Below are 20,522 nucleotides of genomic sequence, written 5' to 3' on the forward strand. Positions count from 1 at the left end.
ATCACCAAATATTTAGGAATTTTACCCAAAATACTCTTCGTAAATTACGGGAAATGCAATTTTATATTACTGAAATGTACTATCTATAGAAATATCTACGACCCGTATACGGTAGTAGAATATATAACCAGGGCTGTATGAGGTCGTGTGGTGAAGGCAACGGGCATATATTTTCCCTCCGGACACTGTATTTCCACTGATCCTTCATATTCTGTGTTAGTCCTAACGAAGTCCTTGTTGTCCTTAGGATATGAACTCAAACCACACCTTAAAAACACAAGACTAAAGTGGAGGTATCGTGTTAAAAAACCTACAATGCTTACGTGATTTTTTCAAGTCAAGCTTGTGTGTGTCTCAACAAATAGATACACAAACATTGTATATTGTATTGTTGTGTATTCAAATGTATCAGAAGTCTAATCTGTCAAATTTCAAATGGATAAATCAGTTATCAGGTTTGACAGGTTTTAAATAGTGTAAGAAATCTAGTGATTTTTTTATTGGATTGCCGGACAAACGACCCTACGGGTCCCCCAAAAAGAGCAGTTAGCGTAGCCCATGGACACACATATTACAGGAAGCGTTACCGGCCTTTGACGGAGGAATATAATCCTCTTTCTTTAAACAATTGGAGGTCCTATCTCCCAGGGAAGACCCCACCCCCCCACCGGGAGTCTTTTAGATTTAAGTGCGAGTGATGTTCTAGTGAGCCTTAGTGTATATTACAGGATATATTTTGTTTCAGTTGAATAAGAACTTCATCACCGCGTATTTGCATGTCCACGGAAAGTTAATTACAAAGATTGGGTGAGTCCTGTTACTATCGAATTGTAGAACATATAAATTGTTTTTTTTTTATATTTACTCAAGCGGAATCACTTTTCGAGAAGTTTGTATGAAGGTAAATGAAGTCGTTAAAATAGCTGATTTAAACTACATAACGAACGATAATAAATTAATAACATATTGTTTATGGAATATATGTGTTGTAAATAAATGTGAAGTAAAAAAAGTAATTAAAATTTATTAAAATAGTATTAGAGAAACACATTTACAGGTACAATTAAAAGATATAATATGTTTCGACCTTTTAAATATATTAGTATTTATATATATTTAACACTGATTTTCGTTCTACATATACTAAATATAGATGAAAATACCAGTTTATTTGAAAGACTGAAAAATATTTATTAATCTTTAAAAATCTATCAGAATGGAAACTTTCTACGAAAGTGCGTCGCAAATGTTGGGACAATTTCGGGCCCTTCTCCACCGGCAGCCATTACCGTCGCCAGCCGCGCGACTTCTTCAATTGACAGCTCTTAATATGTTTGCTGTTGAGACTAACGTCTCTAAAAACAAGGGTGAGTTTTCTTTTTTTTTATATAGAACAGGAGGCATACGGGCCGGAGCCTCACCTGATGTTAAGTGATACCGCCCATGGACACTCTCAATGCCAGTGGGCTCGCGAGTGCGTTGCCGGACATTTAAGAATTGGTACGCTCTTTTCTTGAAGGAGCCTAATTCGAATATGATATTAGTATTTTAGAATTCTTAAAACATTATACGAGATAAGAGATTACAAATGTCACACACATTCTCGTACATCAAGAATATTTAAAAAAAAAAAGAGATTTCAGAACTCAAATAAACAAGACTTATGACCATTTATTCTGTAAAGTGTAAAAAAATCGTAGCGTGAACGAAAATCACGATTTTTTCCCAATCCACACACTTTTCCATACGTAATATTATTTAGGAACATGGATACTGTATTAATTGTAACGTTAATCCACAAAATCGTCACACAACGACCATGCAAAAATACAGATTCACAATAAAATGCCAGTCTGTAATTTCAATATTATGTACTCGTTAAGTGTAAATTTACAATTAATTTAACTTCTTTTTTGACGTTCATAAGTGTACTTATTTACCTATATGAATACAGATATTTTCAGTTTGAGTTTATTACCGTTGAATCATCGCATGTCATCAAGGAGCTATAGAGAGAAATTAGTTGTGATCTGTGAAAGTTCATAAAATATTATTGAAATCTTCTTATATGATTGTTTAGTAATAATATCGTTAGGTAAATCGATGTACATATATTTATTTGTTTATAAAATATTATAAATTAACGATAAGCCTTAAAATTATATTTTAAAACGTTAATAAAAGACATTTACAGCCTAACATATTATTCTTTCTCAGATTTATGATTGCAGATTGCACATCACTTCCATATCCTCACTTTGTCTCTGGTTAAATAGTACGCCATATTTGTTTACTTTTAAAATCAGTTCAGAATAAATGACTGTGCGATGAAAAGGAAAATAGACTAAATATACTGTTATAATATATCAATTTTGTCTTCAGTATTTATACTTAAATTGCATAAGCAAGCCTATTTATAGGAGCATTAAAAGTATCGGATAAATGAGCCGGAGGTGTAAAACATATATACCAACCAGGTCAATGAAGTTTTAGAGTAATTGTAAATAGTTTTCTAATAAAACGTTTATGAATTGTCTCAATTGTATAATTATGAACTTGGCATATTTTAAAATATTTCGCTTATTGATTTGTATAGGCTTCCTGCAGTTGACATAGTGCGCCCAACGTTTAGTATAAATACAATTAAGTGCCTAATATTTATAAAAAATATTTCTCGGCATAGAACCGACTAGGAAGTTCCTTGATAAAATTACCCTCCCTAAAATTTTACCTCTCCACTATGAATTTATTATTACAGAGTTGTTTGTACAGACGTTTGTTGGCAATGCATTATTTTTTTCTTATTATCAACATTGGCGTATAAGACTGTTTTCCTAGTATTTTTAAATTATTTTAAATGGTGTAGTCAGGATGCACTCAATCTTCATTTAAGTACTCAATTATCCTTGTCTCGAGATTCGAATACGTTTTTACATGACTCAGCCATAGCTTTATTCGTTGTATACTTCTTTCTGCACTGTTTGGAAGATTAGTTTTAAAATTATAAACGTCTTGCGAGCTATAGAACAACCACACGTTGGATTAAAAAACGCTTTTTTACTGTTGATTCGGTGATCCGTAAAGACGGAAAACTTAAATAGTTTAAGAAAGTAACCATTCTTGTAAAAAGTCATGGATATTTTTCTGTTGCTTTTGTGATTTTTAAAGACAAAAACATTTAGAAAAGCGTCAATTTATCAAATATATATCTAATAGAATAATGTAAATGGGTGTCATGCTTTGGAAAATATTATTTTGTTGCCTCTGTTTTAAGGAAAATACCAAATACATATTTCAACACATACCACTCCATAGCCTCAAAAATGTTGCATAATTAAATTTTATAAATTGAGTTTAATTAAATTTTTAGGCCTATCTGATATTGCGTATCTTTAATATCAGTATAATATTCTACATTTTTTTACAGAAACACCTGATATTTTGCTTCATTCCATTTGATTTAATTAAAACATTTAATATCTTTCCTTACCTTGTGGTTATGGACGATGTGTGCGTGGAAATATCTTTTTTGCCACTTTCCTTAACAAGCCAAGCGTGACGAAAACAAATCATTACTGGAGCTTAGAAAAAGTTTCCTATAAAAACCGTAAACATAAGGTCGGGAGAGTGCACACATTACAATACAATGCTAGGGTTTTTAATATATTATTTAAAATATTTATCAGTTTTCTGCAACTCTCTGACAATTAAATTATCTCAGGGTAAATTGCAACAGCTTTCAATGTCCGATTAGTTAACGACTGTTTTAAGGAAGGATAGCTATTTTTTAAGTTCAATTAAAACTTAAAAAAATAGCTAAACTTAAAGCGAACGTAAAAGATAAAAAAAAATTAAGGAATGCTTTTCGTTCGGTTTATATATCATAAATACGATTCATATTTGAAGTCGTAGATCTTCGTAAAGGGAGGGCGGTTAAGAGGGTGGCTTTTCTCATAGCAAACATTATTTAATCAAAAAAAGATCATAGGTGGCAAATTATTGCTTATAATTTATAAATAAGCTTCACGTACCTACTAGTTGCCATAAAATTCTCAAAATTACTCGTATATACACAGAATTAGCAGTCGATTTTTCATACTAATTTCTGTCTACCAGAATCGCTTTATCATGTTGCGTGTTGCATGCTAATACCCCGATAACACATACAAAAAGCACATCTAAATTTTAACGTAATTATTTTATTTAAATAAATTGCTTCGAAATCTGTTGCGATCCATTAATATTTGTTGCACCAAATTGGGTATTAAGATTGCAAAGCTATAATTGGACCTATAAAAGTTTAAAAGGGTTAAAAAATAACATGTACATCGACTTCCCGTACTTGTTGGTTTTCTAATTATATGTTATTAAAGGTTGATGCACTGCGAACGGCGCCCAGTGTATTCACAGGCCGTGTTATGCATGCTTTCGTTGGTGTAAGTTCAACAAACTAAGCGGTTAGCATGACTCATGACATAAGTAAACGCAATACTTATTATCAAAGATTTATTACATCATAATTATTGATTTTTTTTATCAACAATTGCTTCATAATGGTGATATGGGCTAATGATAATGTGCTACTTCGTGTGTAAGCATAAACTCAACATAATCCTGAAATTTGTCACATTGTTTATATGATTCTTAGGAATTAGGTGGTAAAAGGTTCAGTAGTTCCAAAGATTTCCTAAACAACAAAATCATTCCTTTATTACTCCACAACGGTCTTGCCTATCTACCATACGCCGACCACGAATTATATCATATTTCCGCCATAAAATGCGCTGAGACAAGACAACTTGGCGAAACTGATCGTGGTTGGTAATATAGAAGGTAAAAGATTAGCAACCGGATGGACCGATCGAGTGAAAGACTCATCGTCCTTAAAACTGTGCACTGTAATAAGAAAGGCGCTGGACAGAAAGCGGTGGAAACACATTGTCCGATCTTTATTACATTATACTTTATAGTATTAAGGCGATAAGTAAAATATTTTTATTATCATATCATATCTTTTCGACTGGAAGTAATACCAATATACACAATTCATTAACGAAATTTCCGTTGAATTGAAAATAGTTTCCATGCTTCACATATTTTACAGCGAGCGTGGTTCTAGAGGCAATATTTAAAGTATATATATTCGAATTAAGGACTCGGTAAACGTAGTGTCTTAATAAAAAACGTAATGGACCTGAATCTGCAGGTGCAATCCGTGCAGAGTTATTTTTAGTTATCTATTTTTAACGTACCGGTCCTCAGGAACCTTCAACTAATAGTCGGTCATTGTCTATCATATATCTGTTCTTATCCCATAGGAACAAGTTTTCAGAAAATATAGCTTTGAATGTAAATGGCAAGCTCATGTATCTTGCGATAGCAGTACTATTAAACATTTTTAATCTGATAACTAAGTGACGATTTGCACAATTTATCTTTCGAAATAAGCATCTTCTATTGACTATTACCTAATTTCCTCATGTTTTTCATAATATTCTTGATCAAACACTCCAATTTAACCTTTTTATTTCATTATTATATAATATATAATGATATTCGTCTCGGTACGTAACTTGAGTGTTGGGGGTAATGTTTGAGCTTGTAGTTTTAGTAGGAAAGTACCTAAAACGATTTCTTCTGATCTAATAAGTCTGACTAACTTGTTTGTACTAAACGATACATACTTATTTTTCATATAGGGTGGACAAACTAATGTCGGGCATTGGTTCCCATATGAAGGAACCCTTCTAATGTACATATATGTAAAATAAATATTAATTCTGTGAGGATGTAACGTAACAACAAAAACTCTGCTGCGACCAGTGCTCATGGTTCTGAAACCTGGCCCTTTAGCAAGACGAGATCTCTCTCCTTATTTTCGAGCGGAAGATTCTTCGAAGAATCTTTGGTCCTTTTTCGACGACGCTGTTTGGCGTATCTGCTACAATGAAGAACTTTATAACATCCTAGACGACGCCAACATCGTCCATTTCATAAAGTGCAACAGGCTCAAGTGGCTGGGAAATGTGCACCGAATGGCGAACGTCAGAACCCCAAGGTCCTTACAAAACTCACAACCCGGTGGCAAAAGAAAACCCGGTAGACCGAGGCTGCGTTGGTGGGATGGAGTTCTCAAGGACCTCGAATAGGGGTTCGCAATTGGACGCGGGAAGCACTAGATAGATTGCGATGGTGAAGTGTAATTGAGGAGGCTAAGGCCCACAAAGGGCCGTATAACCATTGATGATGATGATGTAACGTAACGGTAAAATGCACTTGATTAGATTTATTTGTGTAATTACGCAAATTGAATTATTCAAAATTCCATTAACATTTGATAAGGGTATATTTAAATTTCAGACGTGGTCTGTTTTCGTAAGATTAGTGTAGCGTCATCGAATCTCGGGTGGATGCTATATATAGATCGGTTACGGTTGACCTGTTACATATTGTAAGAACGCTGTTGCTAACCGATTGTGCATGGGAATTCAGAACTCATACCATTCTAGCTCACACTGGTTTCGAAGAAATATAAGAATGTTTTAATGAAAACAATACTAGCTGTATTTTTACTACGTCGAATTTATATCAAATGTTTAAAGGGACGCAATTCCGCTAAACTGCGACAGTAATATTATTCCTTTTTTTAACTTTTAAACTAACTTTTAACTTTTGAAGAAGTATAAAGGCATTAAATAGAAATATTATTCTTGCTCTATGTTAACATCTCGTTTGTATTCTTTACTAAAATATTTTTTCGATTCTTTTATAGACATTTTTACCTTAAAAATGCCATACAAATTTTTTTTAAACTTATACCAACACAACCAATACTAATATTAAGGAATATAAATTAACAATTTGTTGTATGGATTAATTAATAAAGTAATAATTATAATTATTAATAATAAATAATTATAATAATAATATACACCTAAAATCCCCGGTTTTATTAACAAATGATGCGTTTTACGTGTAACCGTAAATTTCTTTCATGACGTTGACAAATGGACATTGGAATATATCGGGTTATATGAGGGAGTTTGAGAAATCTGTTCTTAGGTGTTCAGACTTCCCCTTCTATATTCGTCTATGCAATCAAATTAAATTTGTTTCAGGTAATGAAAGCACCGAACGAACTGCATGGTTAGATTGCGCGTTAGGAGTTTCATTTTTAATGTTTGGTGCAATGTTGGAGCGTTGCTGTGCCTTGCTGCCTGAACCAACTCATTCGCAGCAACATACAGATGCATTGTCCCTTCTACCTGCTATAAAGGCAAGATTATTATATAAAAATTCAGTTTGAGATTGTGAAATGTTTACAATTTGAAACAAGAGGGTTTTGTTTAATTCTGATTGGCCTTTCCGTTTGACCAATCACAATCGAACGAAACACGCCATCGTTTTGCCTAGGCAGTGAGGTTTGAGTCATTAGTCATGAGCCGTTAGCATAAAAGCGTCAAAAGTATATTATAATTGCCCTGATTTATGCACACAGTAAGTTTACTAGAATAGAACATACGCACAATGTTAATACTCGGAACAAACGCAGGCTGCAATTTCCCCGTACTAGACTATCTAAAGTTAGTAATTCTTTTTGGGTAAAGGGATACTCTTCTTTAATAAAATCCCAGAGGCTCTTTTATCTCTGCCTTTTAATAAATTTAAGAAATGTATTAAAGAAAAAGGTGTAAAAAGGCTTACTATAAAGTTAACGATTATCTAGTTGATAAAAGGACCTGGGACTTGTGCTAGACAGGCTAGTTCTAATTAGTTTGCGATATTTGTTTTAAAATAAGTGTTGTTTGATGATTTGCTATTTTAAAAGAGTACCTAAAGTTTTTTACCCCGGCTTTTTCTCTCGGCCTACACCCTCTGTGTATCATCTTTGCCGATGAGTAGGGATGCCTACATATTCAAATTTAATGACGTGTAATTAGTGATGCATGTATCTTATATTCCATTATAAACATATTTTATTTTTTAAAGGCATTTGGGTGTCCCTATAATTTGTGTATGTATTAAGAGATGTCTTTTATCGAATCAAGTCACGCGTCCAATCGACAAGGTCAGATTATCCTTGTGTATTGTGCATAAGTTGCGAATTAAGCTGTGAGAATTTAAATTCGTATTTCAGGTGTGGTCCGACTGGATGTTATGTCATAGTAGCGTTTGGAATCCACCGCCGTCCCTACACAATTTCGGAATAGAGTGAGTATGTTTTAGCAATTTTAAAAGATACATCAAAAGGCTTGCATTTCTCATGATTTTTAAAAGTAACTCTTTAATTTCACAGCCAATTTTATTGCTTTGTTTCAACTGAAAACGTTTTTTTACGTCTAACTCGAATAACTGCACGATTAAATATTAGTATAGCTTTTTGCAAATCTTGATCAGTATTATCATATACAGGAACGGAAACGACCCATGGGACTGGCTAGCTAAGTTAATGAATATTCTGGAATCGCTTGATGAAAAATCAGTAGACCTCAAAAGCGAAATGATAGAAGGTAAGATCAAACTCGTGTAATGAACAAGTTTTCCATTAAATCGTGTAATTGCAGTTTTATTACGGGATTCTTAACATGATCTTCTTTTGTTCCTAAAGTGTCTGATTTCCCACATCCATTGACTGCTATGAGATTTTCCATTTATAAGGCTGTGTGGAATGTTTTATTTTTTGTTAAGACAACTATTGTACATTATTACTCAGTCATTAAAAAAATAATAGTGTTTTTATACTGGTAACATCCGTTGCAGTCAAAACTCGGTTTTTTAAGCTTTGGGAAGCTTTTCAATTTTAAAATATTTCACGAATGCACTAACGAAACACGTAATAGTTTCGTCATTTGTTTAATGTTCTCCCAGATATTGTTTATTATTGCGTATAAAATCTATTATTTACATCTATTCTTTTAGAAATAATAACCCTATTAACAAATAAGTCTAATTATCGGTTTTTACTAAGTACTCTGTCTTTTAATCACAGTGTAAATACAATGACAGAAGAAGACTTGAATTTATAATGGTGTAATTAAAATGATTTACTTTTTATAAAAGGGAGGGTCCCGAACACTAATTATATATTTGATAACGTTTTAATTTAATTCAAAAAGTTTCCATATTATCAATAACTTTGCACGCCATTGTGAGTGGCACAATATGTCAAATCCTTTATGTATTTATCGGCCAAAAATATTCGTGCAAAAAAAGCATGTGACTCTCATTCCTGAGGTCGTAGGCTCAATTCCCGACTGTGCACCAATGGACTTGAATTAAACATTGTGACAAAACCGGCATGCCTTAGCCAAAGACCTTAGTGGCACAGAACACAACTTGCCTATTAAGATATTTTTTATCACGAAACAAAAATCTGAAGCCCGGACCTTAAAAGGTTGTAGCGCCACTGGTTTTATTATTAATATATATATATTAAATAATTATAGAAATTAAACTTTACAAATGATTAGGTCACGTAGTAGTACGATTAGCGGAAGACACATCGTTGGCCGGCTTCACTCCGCTGATGTATATGGAGCCTGCGATAGCGTGGGCCCGCTCTAGCCCTGCTTTATCTCCACACGCTGCGGAACACGTTCTACGTACAAGGAAACTACTATTTTTCGGCACCGAGTAAGTTTTTAGATGTTTAACTTAAAATGGATACAGAAAGTTAAAATAAAAGTGTTTAATAGACCACTAGACAGATCTTATTTTTTGGGGTTTTTACTTTGGTCTACCTTAACAGAATACAAGATTCTTAAATAAATAAATTTTCAACTGTATGTTTTGTTCTTACTTTCATATTTAGTAGGTCAGCAGAAACATTGCACTACTGAGTATGACTCTTATATTGTATCCTTCACAAAAACTCGAAACTCAACTGTTTATTGTATAAAACAGTCCTAGGTTAAAATTCAGATAAATACATTGTTTTGGGTTACGCAGAAAATTGATCACCGATGTGCCTTAATAAAATCAATAAAATAGAAACTAATCCCTGTGCCCTATTAGTTCAAGTTTGAAAAGTAAAAAATTAAAGCGTACAAAAAACAAAATTCGTATGGCATTCCGTGTTCAGTCCGTTTTATGTCTAACAATTAAAATATATTTTTTTTAATAACCTGTTCTAGTATAGTATGTATTTGTACTATTCTAACGTAAACGATAATCTTACAGGTACCTAGTGGGTGTAGATCCACCAGTTTTAAAATTAGAATACCCAGCAGGATCCCAGCCCCGATACGTTAGTGCTGTTCAACACACGCAGGTCAACTACCCTCAATTACAACACTTGGTAAGTTTTATTTGTATTAGGCATTTAGCCAGGTTTAATTATTTAATAGCTAGCAGACAATACACAAATAGCACCAGTACCAAAAAGAAAATACAGTCAACCAACCGCGATTCACGTTACAAAATATACATTAAAAAAACATTAAAAATAGCAAGTATGTATAGCATTATAAATCACAAAAGAAGTTTATCTTATAAACATACCATCTTCAATACGCAATATATTTTCTAGAGTCAATTCCTAAATTTCTTGTGACAATACACGTGTCCAATTGTCTATTTTATCTTATTATTAAATTTTTATCCTTACCTGATAATATTATTGTTTCGACAATATAGGGAAACCTGCGTTATTAACTCATTCCACCTAAATATTTCCACAAGTCTACAAAGTTCCTATATATATAAATTCAACGTTTTTATCTCATAAACGGTTGACGATGGTGAAAGCGTGATGTATGTAAATCATGGATATGATTCGCGGAGAATAATTGTATCGTTTTGGTAGAAACAGAAGACTTTTTCGGTTTATTTAATATAGGAAACATTTTATAAATGTGCCTCAATTTCCACAGGCGGAAGATTCTGAAGATGACAGCGCAAGTGGTACTACCAGCGGTCCGACCAGTCATAGCGAAGGTTTAGATGTGGAGGGTACTGATGAGGTCACTAGAAGGCTTCTTAAAAGGAAAGAACAACTCGAATCCCGAAAGGCTACTATGGAGAAACGAAGGCAGCGCATGCAGGTATATATTATTAAGAATTTTTTATTGTCTGAATAAGACGTATTTAATATAAAAGACAGGTCGTATATCCACCTCCTCTAAGAAGAATACAAGTACCGGCTTTTAATATACTTCGAAAACTTTCGCTTATGATCGGAAAATAACAATTTATTCGGTAATAAATAGAAAATTCGCGAATGAAAAAATAAATCTGGATTAATTAACTAACTTAAGTTCGGCGGCTATTGTAGGGATGTTCAAATATATATGTTAAATGAAACTCTTTGTCTGAAGCTAGGTGTCAACTGGCTTTAATCGTTTAATACTTGAGCTTATAATTTACCTAAAATTAGGGGTAGTGGGGTTGCGACGCTAACAAAAACTAACTTGGCTTATTTAAGGGATAAAGTATAGTCGACCTTTTGGACATTATCGGAAACAAGAATGTTATATTACAATTTATGAGTGTGGGAAAAACTAAAGGGCTCGTTTTGGCTTAAAGTGTGCGATAATTGCTAACATTTCTTCCTCTTCTCTTCTCCTCTTCAATTGCTTCCTCTTTTAATTATTAACAAAAATATATAGTATATGTAACTTAACTAATGTTAGGTAACATAACTCCTGCTATTTAATTTTTTTATATCAGAAAAACACTTAGTGTGTGTGTGTACTTCTTGCCTTCTATATTTTATAAAATGTATTCAATACCGTTTTGCTCTATGGCATACCTCTAACTTAAACGAACGTCATTGCAAAGCGTTTATTGTATTTAAATATATAATTTGAGAGGAAAAAACGCAATTTAAATAAAAAACAGGTAATTTCGAGCGATTAAAATTTCTATGAATCAGAATAATTGTGACTCATTATAAATCCTAAAAAAAAGTAAGAAAAAATCGTACATATCAATTAGGATTTTTCGAACGGGTTTTTGTAAAATATTTAAATAGTTGCGTCGTTCTATGAGTCAAAGTAATGTTAATTTTTCCTTATTGTCGCCATTCCACGGTATTCATGTCACAATGTTTATTCAATCCTACGTTCATTCCACCGTTATTGTAAATATACGTACCAAGTAAAAATCTCATGGTCCGTTTTGTAGGCTTTATAGTTCAACAATTAATTGTAATGACGCAGCACAAATCTTACGATATCTTTACATATATGTTTTATTACAACTGAAGATAAATTTCGGTTATCTGAAGAGTGATTAGTCCAGAAATTCTGCCTTCTGTTATAAATCAAATATTTATTATTTCTAACTCACCTATACCCGAGCGAAACAACATTAATTTTGCCTATATCTTATACATATTTTTAGTAATAATGTATCGACACAAAACGGTGTAAACAACGATGATGATGTTGCAGGAAATGTTGGGCGGTGGATCTGCAGTTAGCGAAGTGGAAGTGCGTCCTCGATGGCTAGTGCCCGATACCAATTGCTTCATCGACCACTTGTCACAGTTACAAGCTGTTGTTGCGCCTACGCAGACATATCAAATCGCCGTTCCACTTGTTGGTAAGAAAAAGAGTTTATTTAAAAACAAAATACATCGGAAGAAAATGCAAGTAATATCGAAATTTGACAATTATTTTGAATTTCAAATTTCCCTGATGCATGAAACGTTGACCAACCTTGTAGAGCACAGGAAATGTCTACATTGAAAATAAATAATAGCATAATTAATTTCGTAATATGTTACGCTTATCGCGCGTAACATATGCTTTCAAAAAAAACTGTACAATGGGCTTATATCGCCTTCATACTACAGATATGAAACACAAATTTCTGAAGGCATCTATGGACAACCAAGTCAAATCAAACAGGAACAGTTTATCGTATTTAGTACTATTCTTTACTATTTATGTTTAAACGTTCCCTGAATTTTCACAAACATTTCAAGATAAATCGTAAGGCAAATCGGTCCAGTCATTCTCGAGTTTTATCGAGACAAACGAACGGCAATTCATTTTTATTTATATAGATAGATTTTTCTAAATTAATGATTATTTCCAAGGTATTCTCAATAACATTTTATTTTTCATATTGTCAAATAGCCTATTCAGCCGAGTAGTATATTGACCCTTAAATATGCAAAAACCCTATTCCATTAAAGTATAAAAACTTGTGAATATCGTTTTTGTTTTGTTGAGTTCGAGGGTCTTTATAATGAGTCAAGTCCAAGGACGTTTGGCAATTCGCCAGTTCTTAAACGTCATTAATGTACTTCTTATGCATTTTATACATTAGACCAACTTTATCAGGGTTTTGTGAGAAAGAAATTAACTTGTACATACTGTTATTGAACCATGGTTTTTTTAAATATTTTTGTTAAAGTTTTCATAAAACTAAACACTTTCGTAAGTAATTTCGTAATGTAATTTTTTTTACAAATATATTCAGCAATTTACATATCGAAAGACTAATATGTTACATATTTATGAAAAGAAGTCAATATTTATCGAAAAATATTAGAAGAACTAACTATGAAATGTAATATTTATTTATTTATACACAAATAGAAGATAAGTATAAAAAATATATACAAGTTATAATTAAAGAAGTGTCCTTAAATTGTTTCACAGAGATGTCTTTAAAAAAGAAAACAATAATAGTCACGAAAATAAAATCACAGCAATTTATAGAACATACATAAAAGACAAAGCAATAACATCAACAAGCAGTAGGGGAGCACGAAAACATATCAACTTTGAAAAAGTGAGAGTTATAGGAATCACACATTCTATCTGTGGGAGCACGAAAGTAGTTTAGTAATAGTAGTATTAATATATATATTAGGGTGGTCCTTATTCCTAAGAAAAAAAATTTTTTTCTTTAATTTCGCGGGGCACCACGTAATTTGGATATATACCATAAAAAAGTGTTTCAGTATTTTTTTTGAAATTTTTAAATGATATTTAGAGGTCGCTACCAAGGTTTGAATTTTAAATAAAAATTGAAAATCTGTATTTGTTAGAATTCTTTATTTTTATACCCAGGTCTTAAAAATGTTACGAAATTATTGTTATCGTTATTAATTAAGATATTATATAGATATCTGATTTGTTTATTTTAAAGATACAAGGGTTGAATTGTTAGTATTAGGGTACTTTATCCTATACTCTTTTACCATCAAAAGCAAATATTGCTTCTGTTCTTCATTTGTGGTAATTAATTTTTTATATTCTTCCATTCCTCTCAGCTATGTCGTTCACTACTCGCAATGAATGAACGATATTTTTGGCAGCTATATAATCAGCGTCTTCGTTCCAGGTTTCGACGTCTTTTAAAAAAAACATGATGAGAGATCTAGGGTCTGGAAGAATCTTAAGGAATGACTACTCACGAAGTTTTCTATTTTTTTTGTCGATATGTGCGATGTCAAGGTTTATTCGTTTTAAGCAATCTTCTGTGCCTTAAATTTTGAGTACTTCTACCATTTTTTTCTTTTCTTGAACTGAAACTTCGTCATTGAAAAACGCAAGCGAAACTATGTCTTCTGACAAATTATTTAAAATCTTTATCAGCGCATCAGTAGCTATATTTCTGTTGAAGCTTTAAGGTCTATTAATAATTGTAAGTCGTTTCTTAGTGCTGACTGACTCGAAGACTGCTTGATCAATATTTGACATAAATCATCACCGTGAAGAAATACATATTTCTCTCACAGCCTTTTCGTCCTTCTTCGTTAGCTTAAACTGATGCTTAAATAAAACATTTTTAAACTGTACAAGGCTCTTGCCATCCACTTAGCTCGATGAAGACCAGCAGGTCTCTGAAATGAAACGCTTTTGTCAGGAACACCTCCTAAGGAAATGATAGTAAGATTCAACAGTTCTCTGTAGTCATGTCGAGGTTTATGTACTTGAAGAAGCTTTTATACAAACGAAATCCTGTCTGCGGCCACTTCTGCAAGAATATTTGCCTCAGCGTCATCAGCTGTTATTGATTTGAAGTCGCTTTGGTCAATAGTGTTACAATTGTTCTTAAATCTTTTAAATAATTGTATATCAGGAGCACTAGATGGGGCAAGCGATTGATCCACTACAGCTGACAACATAATTTCCATTATGTGGTGACAACAAGCAAACCAAAGCTTATTTTTATTCATTTTGCGCTCCAGAAGGACGAATACTCCACGCCTTAAGCCGGTATTTACAGCAGTAGTGTCAAAACATTGTCTAACATTTTACTTTATAGCTCAAATTCCATGACTTTATAGCTTCATAGACAGCTGGACGCACAAGCTTCGCTTGTTCCACGTTCCAATTTTGGAATAGCGAGTAGTTGATAAACTCCATATCCTGATGTCAAAATTGGCAGCCGATCTTTAGTTTTGTGTCCAGTAATATCTTCGAGAAGTTTACCGTCCCAATGGATTGTTAATGACGAATTAGGTTTAAACTCGCTTTTGAGTGAATCTGCACAGCTTTGCGATTTTTGACCCATTACCGACGCATAGTAGATCTATTGACATTAAATTCTGATGGACCATAGCCTGCACATTTGAAAGTAGATGTCACGACCATAGTTGCTTGTCTGTCACTCAATTTAGAGACATCAAGACTGGTATCTAATTGACTCTTAATAATATAAAAAATATTTTATTTGTAAAAAATTTGACAGCTGGTAGCGACCTCTAAATCTTAACAAAAACAAAAACAAAAAAACATGTATTTCATATTTAGAGGTATATAATCAAATGAGAAAGTGCCCCGAGGATAATTCAAAAGTCGAAAAATAAGGACCACCCTAATATATATATATATATATATATATATATATATATATATATATATTAATTTAACGTTTTTGCTATTCAAATTAGAACATTTTCGCTAAGTGGTCGTATAGGGTCTCACTATAACATTTCTTCCGAAGTAATGACTGAGCTGGAGGGGCTTTGCAAATGTTCGCGTTTGGGTGAGGCTGCCCGTAACGCACTGAGCTGGGTGGGCGGTGCGTGCACGCGAGGCGTACGACTCGTTACCGCACGTGGCTCACTGCTGAATTCGCGTACATTTACTGCGGAGAACCACAGAGCCGGCCATTCTAATGATGACAGAGTATTGGATACAGCTATCAATCTACAGGCGAATCTTGCATCTGAACAGGGTAGGTTTAAGTTTATTTTGTATTTGGAGTATTTTTTTATGAGAATGTAATGTGTCTATATGAATCTATGAATTAAAAATATTCAACCTTTTTCCTGATATCAATCTTTATGTTAGTTCAGGTAATAACAACATAATACTTCTGTTGTTTGAAGTCTCCAAGTTTTATTGTCATATCTTCTCTATCAATTAAACAATTGGCATGCCAGAATGAAATTTGGTTTATCAAAAAGATACAATACAATATACAATTTTTTTGGAACTAAGACATCAGGATTAAAAATTGCTTTCTAAATAGGTTTTTTAAATGAATTAAATTTGGATCTTTGTGAAATTAAAACAGTCTTTTGAAAAAGGAACTAAAAGAGAATAAACCTTATATTTATACAGATACAAAAGAAAATTCTGACACGAAGAGTCCCAGGCGCGTTTTCGAAGTGGTATTGTTGACAGATGACCGAAACCTTCGAGTCAAAGCTCTAGCTGCGGAACTCCCGGCTCGAGACCTACCCTCGTTTATGAACTGGGCGGGCATCGTATGCGACGTCACGGTAATAATTTTGTCATATGTTTTATTTGATCTTAACTAAGAATATGTATACGCCTGAACTGGTTTTGTACTTATACTTTTGTGTAATTAAATCATCTGATTTATATAAATTTAGGACGATTATAAACTGTAAGGCTAACTAACACGTTATATTAAGTATACGATAACCTTTGAAAGAACTATTCGAGCTTTGGTTTAGTCGTATGATGATGACCCCTGACTTTCTTAGGAGTTCCAATGTCAGGAAATTATTAGAGAATAATTGATTTGGGTGCTGGCTATTGTGGTGTAAAATTAATTTTAACGCTTTGATCACTTTTGATGACCTGGTATTAAATAATTATACATAAACATTTTCTCGAAATTAATTAAATATATAAATATATACTAGGTATGAAGTATGCGGATTTTTGTTTAATTCGTCATCGCGTTTATGCGTATGTATTATAAATTAAATTGAAGTAAAACCCCGACAGTCGCATTTTCCGCTATGAAGTCTCTGGGTGTAGAAACCCTTTTTTTTAAGAAAACAATTTTTTTACCGGATTGAAGTTATGTATTTACAATTATTTTACATAATTTTAAATTTTAACCGACGTTTCGCGTGCTTTACAGCGTGCGTGGTCACGGTGACTGAAGACAAAAGTTGTTGAATGTCAAAAAGTATCACAGCTGTAGAAAAAGTTATATTATCTGTATTTATTTCCCCGGAGTTGGTATCAACTAAAAGATGGAGAGTTTAGGCATCAATCCGGTAAAAGACAATACTATGTGCAACCCTGTTTTTGTTCAAGCTATTTGCGCTTGAATACTAAAAGACTAGGAGTGCATCCAAAACACTGAATTTCCACGTGTCTGGTTACTTTTATTTAGGTAAGTAATTATTATAACTTGTTTACAGAAAGCGGAGAGTTTACCAGTCGACTCTGCCCCCATCGACTCTAAATAAAGCGAAATTGATGAATTTAATATAGGTTTGCATTGGACAAGGTAGGAATCTACTCGCCAGAGCATTCGACACGAATGTGTTTCACTTAGTTATATAGGAATTGAATAGTTTAAGAAAAGTACACTAATAGATACATTAATTTGTTAATCGCTTAAGAACTCTTGGGTCAGCTTTTTCATTGTTACGTGTATTTTGTAGAATTAAATGTTGCTATCATTTTTAGTGGAGTTTTTCTACATAGTTTATGAAATGATATTTTTATCACCACAAAGTACATTGTTAGCGTTAGTAGACGAATATTGCCTTGTAATAGTTACTACTGTGAATTGTTGCTTAAATGTTGATATTTAACAAGAATTAGTGTTTATTTTATCGGTTTATGAAATTACTAAATTGGATCCAAACTTAGGTTTAATTGTAATGTTCAAACTGACTGCATATTATGTGATTGTTTAAGCGATTCTAGAACTAATAATAATATTCACTATCTTTATATACTTTTGTTATATTGATAAATCTTACTGTCAATGTTTACTATTAATCAATTTCCATTTTATTCCATTAAAATCTATATTCTTCTATTAATTTTTGCTAGGAAAATAAATGTAGAATAACGAGTTTCATATACTTTATAGCTAGAAGTATTATATTGATAACAGATTATTGAATGAGTCTTAATTATATAGAGATATACACTTAATTTTCTTTTAGAAAACTTTGAGAATATTTTCTTTGTCTTAATCATGTTTAATTAAACAATGATCACAACAAACGATATTTTATTTGTAACATTCCCTTTACTATAAGATTAATTGCAACAAAAACATGCTAAGTACTTTGGAGGGCTCATGCAAATAGTGTAGGGTTAATGCTTAAGAGAATTACAGCCTTATGCAGTAAAAATATCGTGGATGCATATGCTGCGTAACAAGACCTTAGAATTTACCTTTAAACGTGCATTCTAAAGAGAATCATGATGAGCATTTCTGTTACTTCTTTTACGTTTCGTGCGAGGAGGTAATCACCCGGCCGCACCATAACAGGAGCGGACAGGACAAATAAGGTTTTTGTCTTCGATTGGGTGGAAGTCACGATCTATTTAAGGTAAGTGCGGTGCTAGACACGTCGCAGATGCACATATTCTAGATGCATAGTTTAACCAATATTTTATTGAACACAAATAAAGGAAATTAACTTATTAGGAAAATATATAAATAGTTATGTATATTATATAACTACTTATAGTTGTTGTCACCAACAAAACTGAATTTCCGTGAGCATTTCTTGATGTTCATGATAATTACTGGTACCTCGGTGAACTAACCGAAACATGAGAATGTAAAACGTGTGATGATCGTTAAATTTGTTTTAAGTTACGTATATCATAAATAATGACAATTGACCGGTTTAGGTCATCTGTTTAGTCAAGTGTAGGGCAAAGACCTTTACAAAGAAGCAAAACGTATTTATAAACATTGGTTCTTGTTGTTTTATTCAATGTGAATAAGTCGCAGGTCCTAAATTCGTTTCCTAGCTACGCTATAACGTTTCGATTGGGAAACCACACTAGTAGTTGTCCATAAAAAAAAATCAATTAAACATAATTATCTGTCTACTGACCCCGTATTTATATAATATGTGGGTTTCGTGGCTACATGTCTACATTTTTATCTACATAGATATCTATTGTAGAGCAAATCCTGTACAAAAGTCTTTTCAAAGAAGGAAAATATTTACGAGCATGGAAGTGAGAAATTCCAATGTTTAAGGGTCGAGTATTGAGAATTGGCAAAGTTCCGAGTCTAGGTGAGCGCAGCGGTGCCGAGGCAGTATAACCACCGTTATTCTTATTTACCTTGCGCATCTCGCTTTGGGCGTTAGATTATTTACAATATACGAGATGTATGCACGATGGTTACGACACAATGTTTATAGGTTTATTTATTGATTTTCCATGTTATACTGTTACTTTTGATTTGACTGACAACGTAAAATATTGATTGTAACTGGACTTCCAAGCGATTTAATGGTTAAGATTTAAACGAAATTTTAATATGCTCTAAGGGACTTTAATAAATCACATATAACTAATTAAGTCTCGTGTTGGTTATTTTCGTAGCTGATTTATATGAAGTGTAATTTGCTAAGGTAATTCATGATAATTCTATAAGATAGAATGTATTAAGCAATGCAACCCCGAAGTAGGTACCTAAGCAGGTACTTCGGAAACATTACAATCAAGGTTCACAGTTTTTTTGAAAACCTATAAAATGGCCCTTGCTAACCTTGATAACCTAGTCTAACATATAAATTTTATTAATAATTAGATATTACTATGCAAAATGTATTGAGATTTTGTATTTTTTTAAATCATATTGATACTCTACCTCTATAACAAATACTACCTTTATCTAACCGTTTTAGTCGTGAATATAATTTTGATTTTATACCTTAATGTAGTACTATTCACAAGACACTCATATAATCACGTACAAAATACCATAAACAGCTATAGAATATTTTGTAATCATATTCGTATCGTTTTGAATATAAATAAATTTGAAATATTTGCCAAAATATAAGGCTTAAGTACGTTAAATATTACCATTAGGGTAAAAACAAAGATAACATTTTAATTCACTTACATAAATCACTAACGTTGATTATAACCCTTTGTTTTCCTCAAAATTCTTTTAAATGCTGTCATTATAAAGATTCGATGCACTGAGATTAATATTGAAGTTTCCGTTAAGCTATTAGACGAAATATGTTAATGGACAACCTAGTTCGCTTTACGTACATTTAATCAATGGTTACGAAAACTTTAATATCAGTATTTAAAACGTAATTCCTTCTATTCTTTTTAATAACTTCCCCTTTTGAC

The 20,522-nt window shown here is 32.6% G+C and overlaps 1 protein-coding gene across 4 annotated transcripts in view; it reads left to right on the plus strand.

Annotated features, from left to right (window-relative positions):
- The window catches only part of LOC125052988, a 32,225-nt gene extending 13,815 nt beyond the window's left edge, over positions 1-18,410 (plus strand). For all 4 annotated transcript variants that reach the window (XM_047654121.1, XM_047654125.1, XM_047654124.1 and 1 more), the window contains exons 15-26: positions 746-807; positions 1,216-1,367; positions 7,119-7,276; positions 8,138-8,211; positions 8,413-8,510; positions 9,471-9,633; positions 10,180-10,297; positions 10,872-11,042; positions 12,393-12,543; positions 15,907-16,140; positions 16,530-16,690; positions 17,591-18,410. In XM_047654121.1, coding sequence (XP_047510077.1) covers positions 746-807; positions 1,216-1,367; positions 7,119-7,276; positions 8,138-8,211; positions 8,413-8,510; positions 9,471-9,633; positions 10,180-10,297; positions 10,872-11,042; positions 12,393-12,543; positions 15,907-16,140; positions 16,530-16,690; positions 17,591-17,638 — 1,590 coding nt within the window. In that variant the 3' untranslated portion in view covers positions 17,639-18,410. The remainder of the gene's footprint in view (positions 1-745; positions 808-1,215; positions 1,368-7,118; positions 7,277-8,137; positions 8,212-8,412; positions 8,511-9,470; positions 9,634-10,179; positions 10,298-10,871; positions 11,043-12,392; positions 12,544-15,906; positions 16,141-16,529; positions 16,691-17,590) is intronic.
- The last annotated feature ends 2,112 nt before the right edge of the window (positions 18,411-20,522 follow it).

Source organism: Pieris napi, chromosome 10 (genome assembly GCF_905475465.1).
Source record: "Pieris napi chromosome 10, ilPieNapi1.2, whole genome shotgun sequence".
Classification (NCBI taxonomy): domain Eukaryota; kingdom Metazoa; phylum Arthropoda; class Insecta; order Lepidoptera; family Pieridae; genus Pieris; species Pieris napi.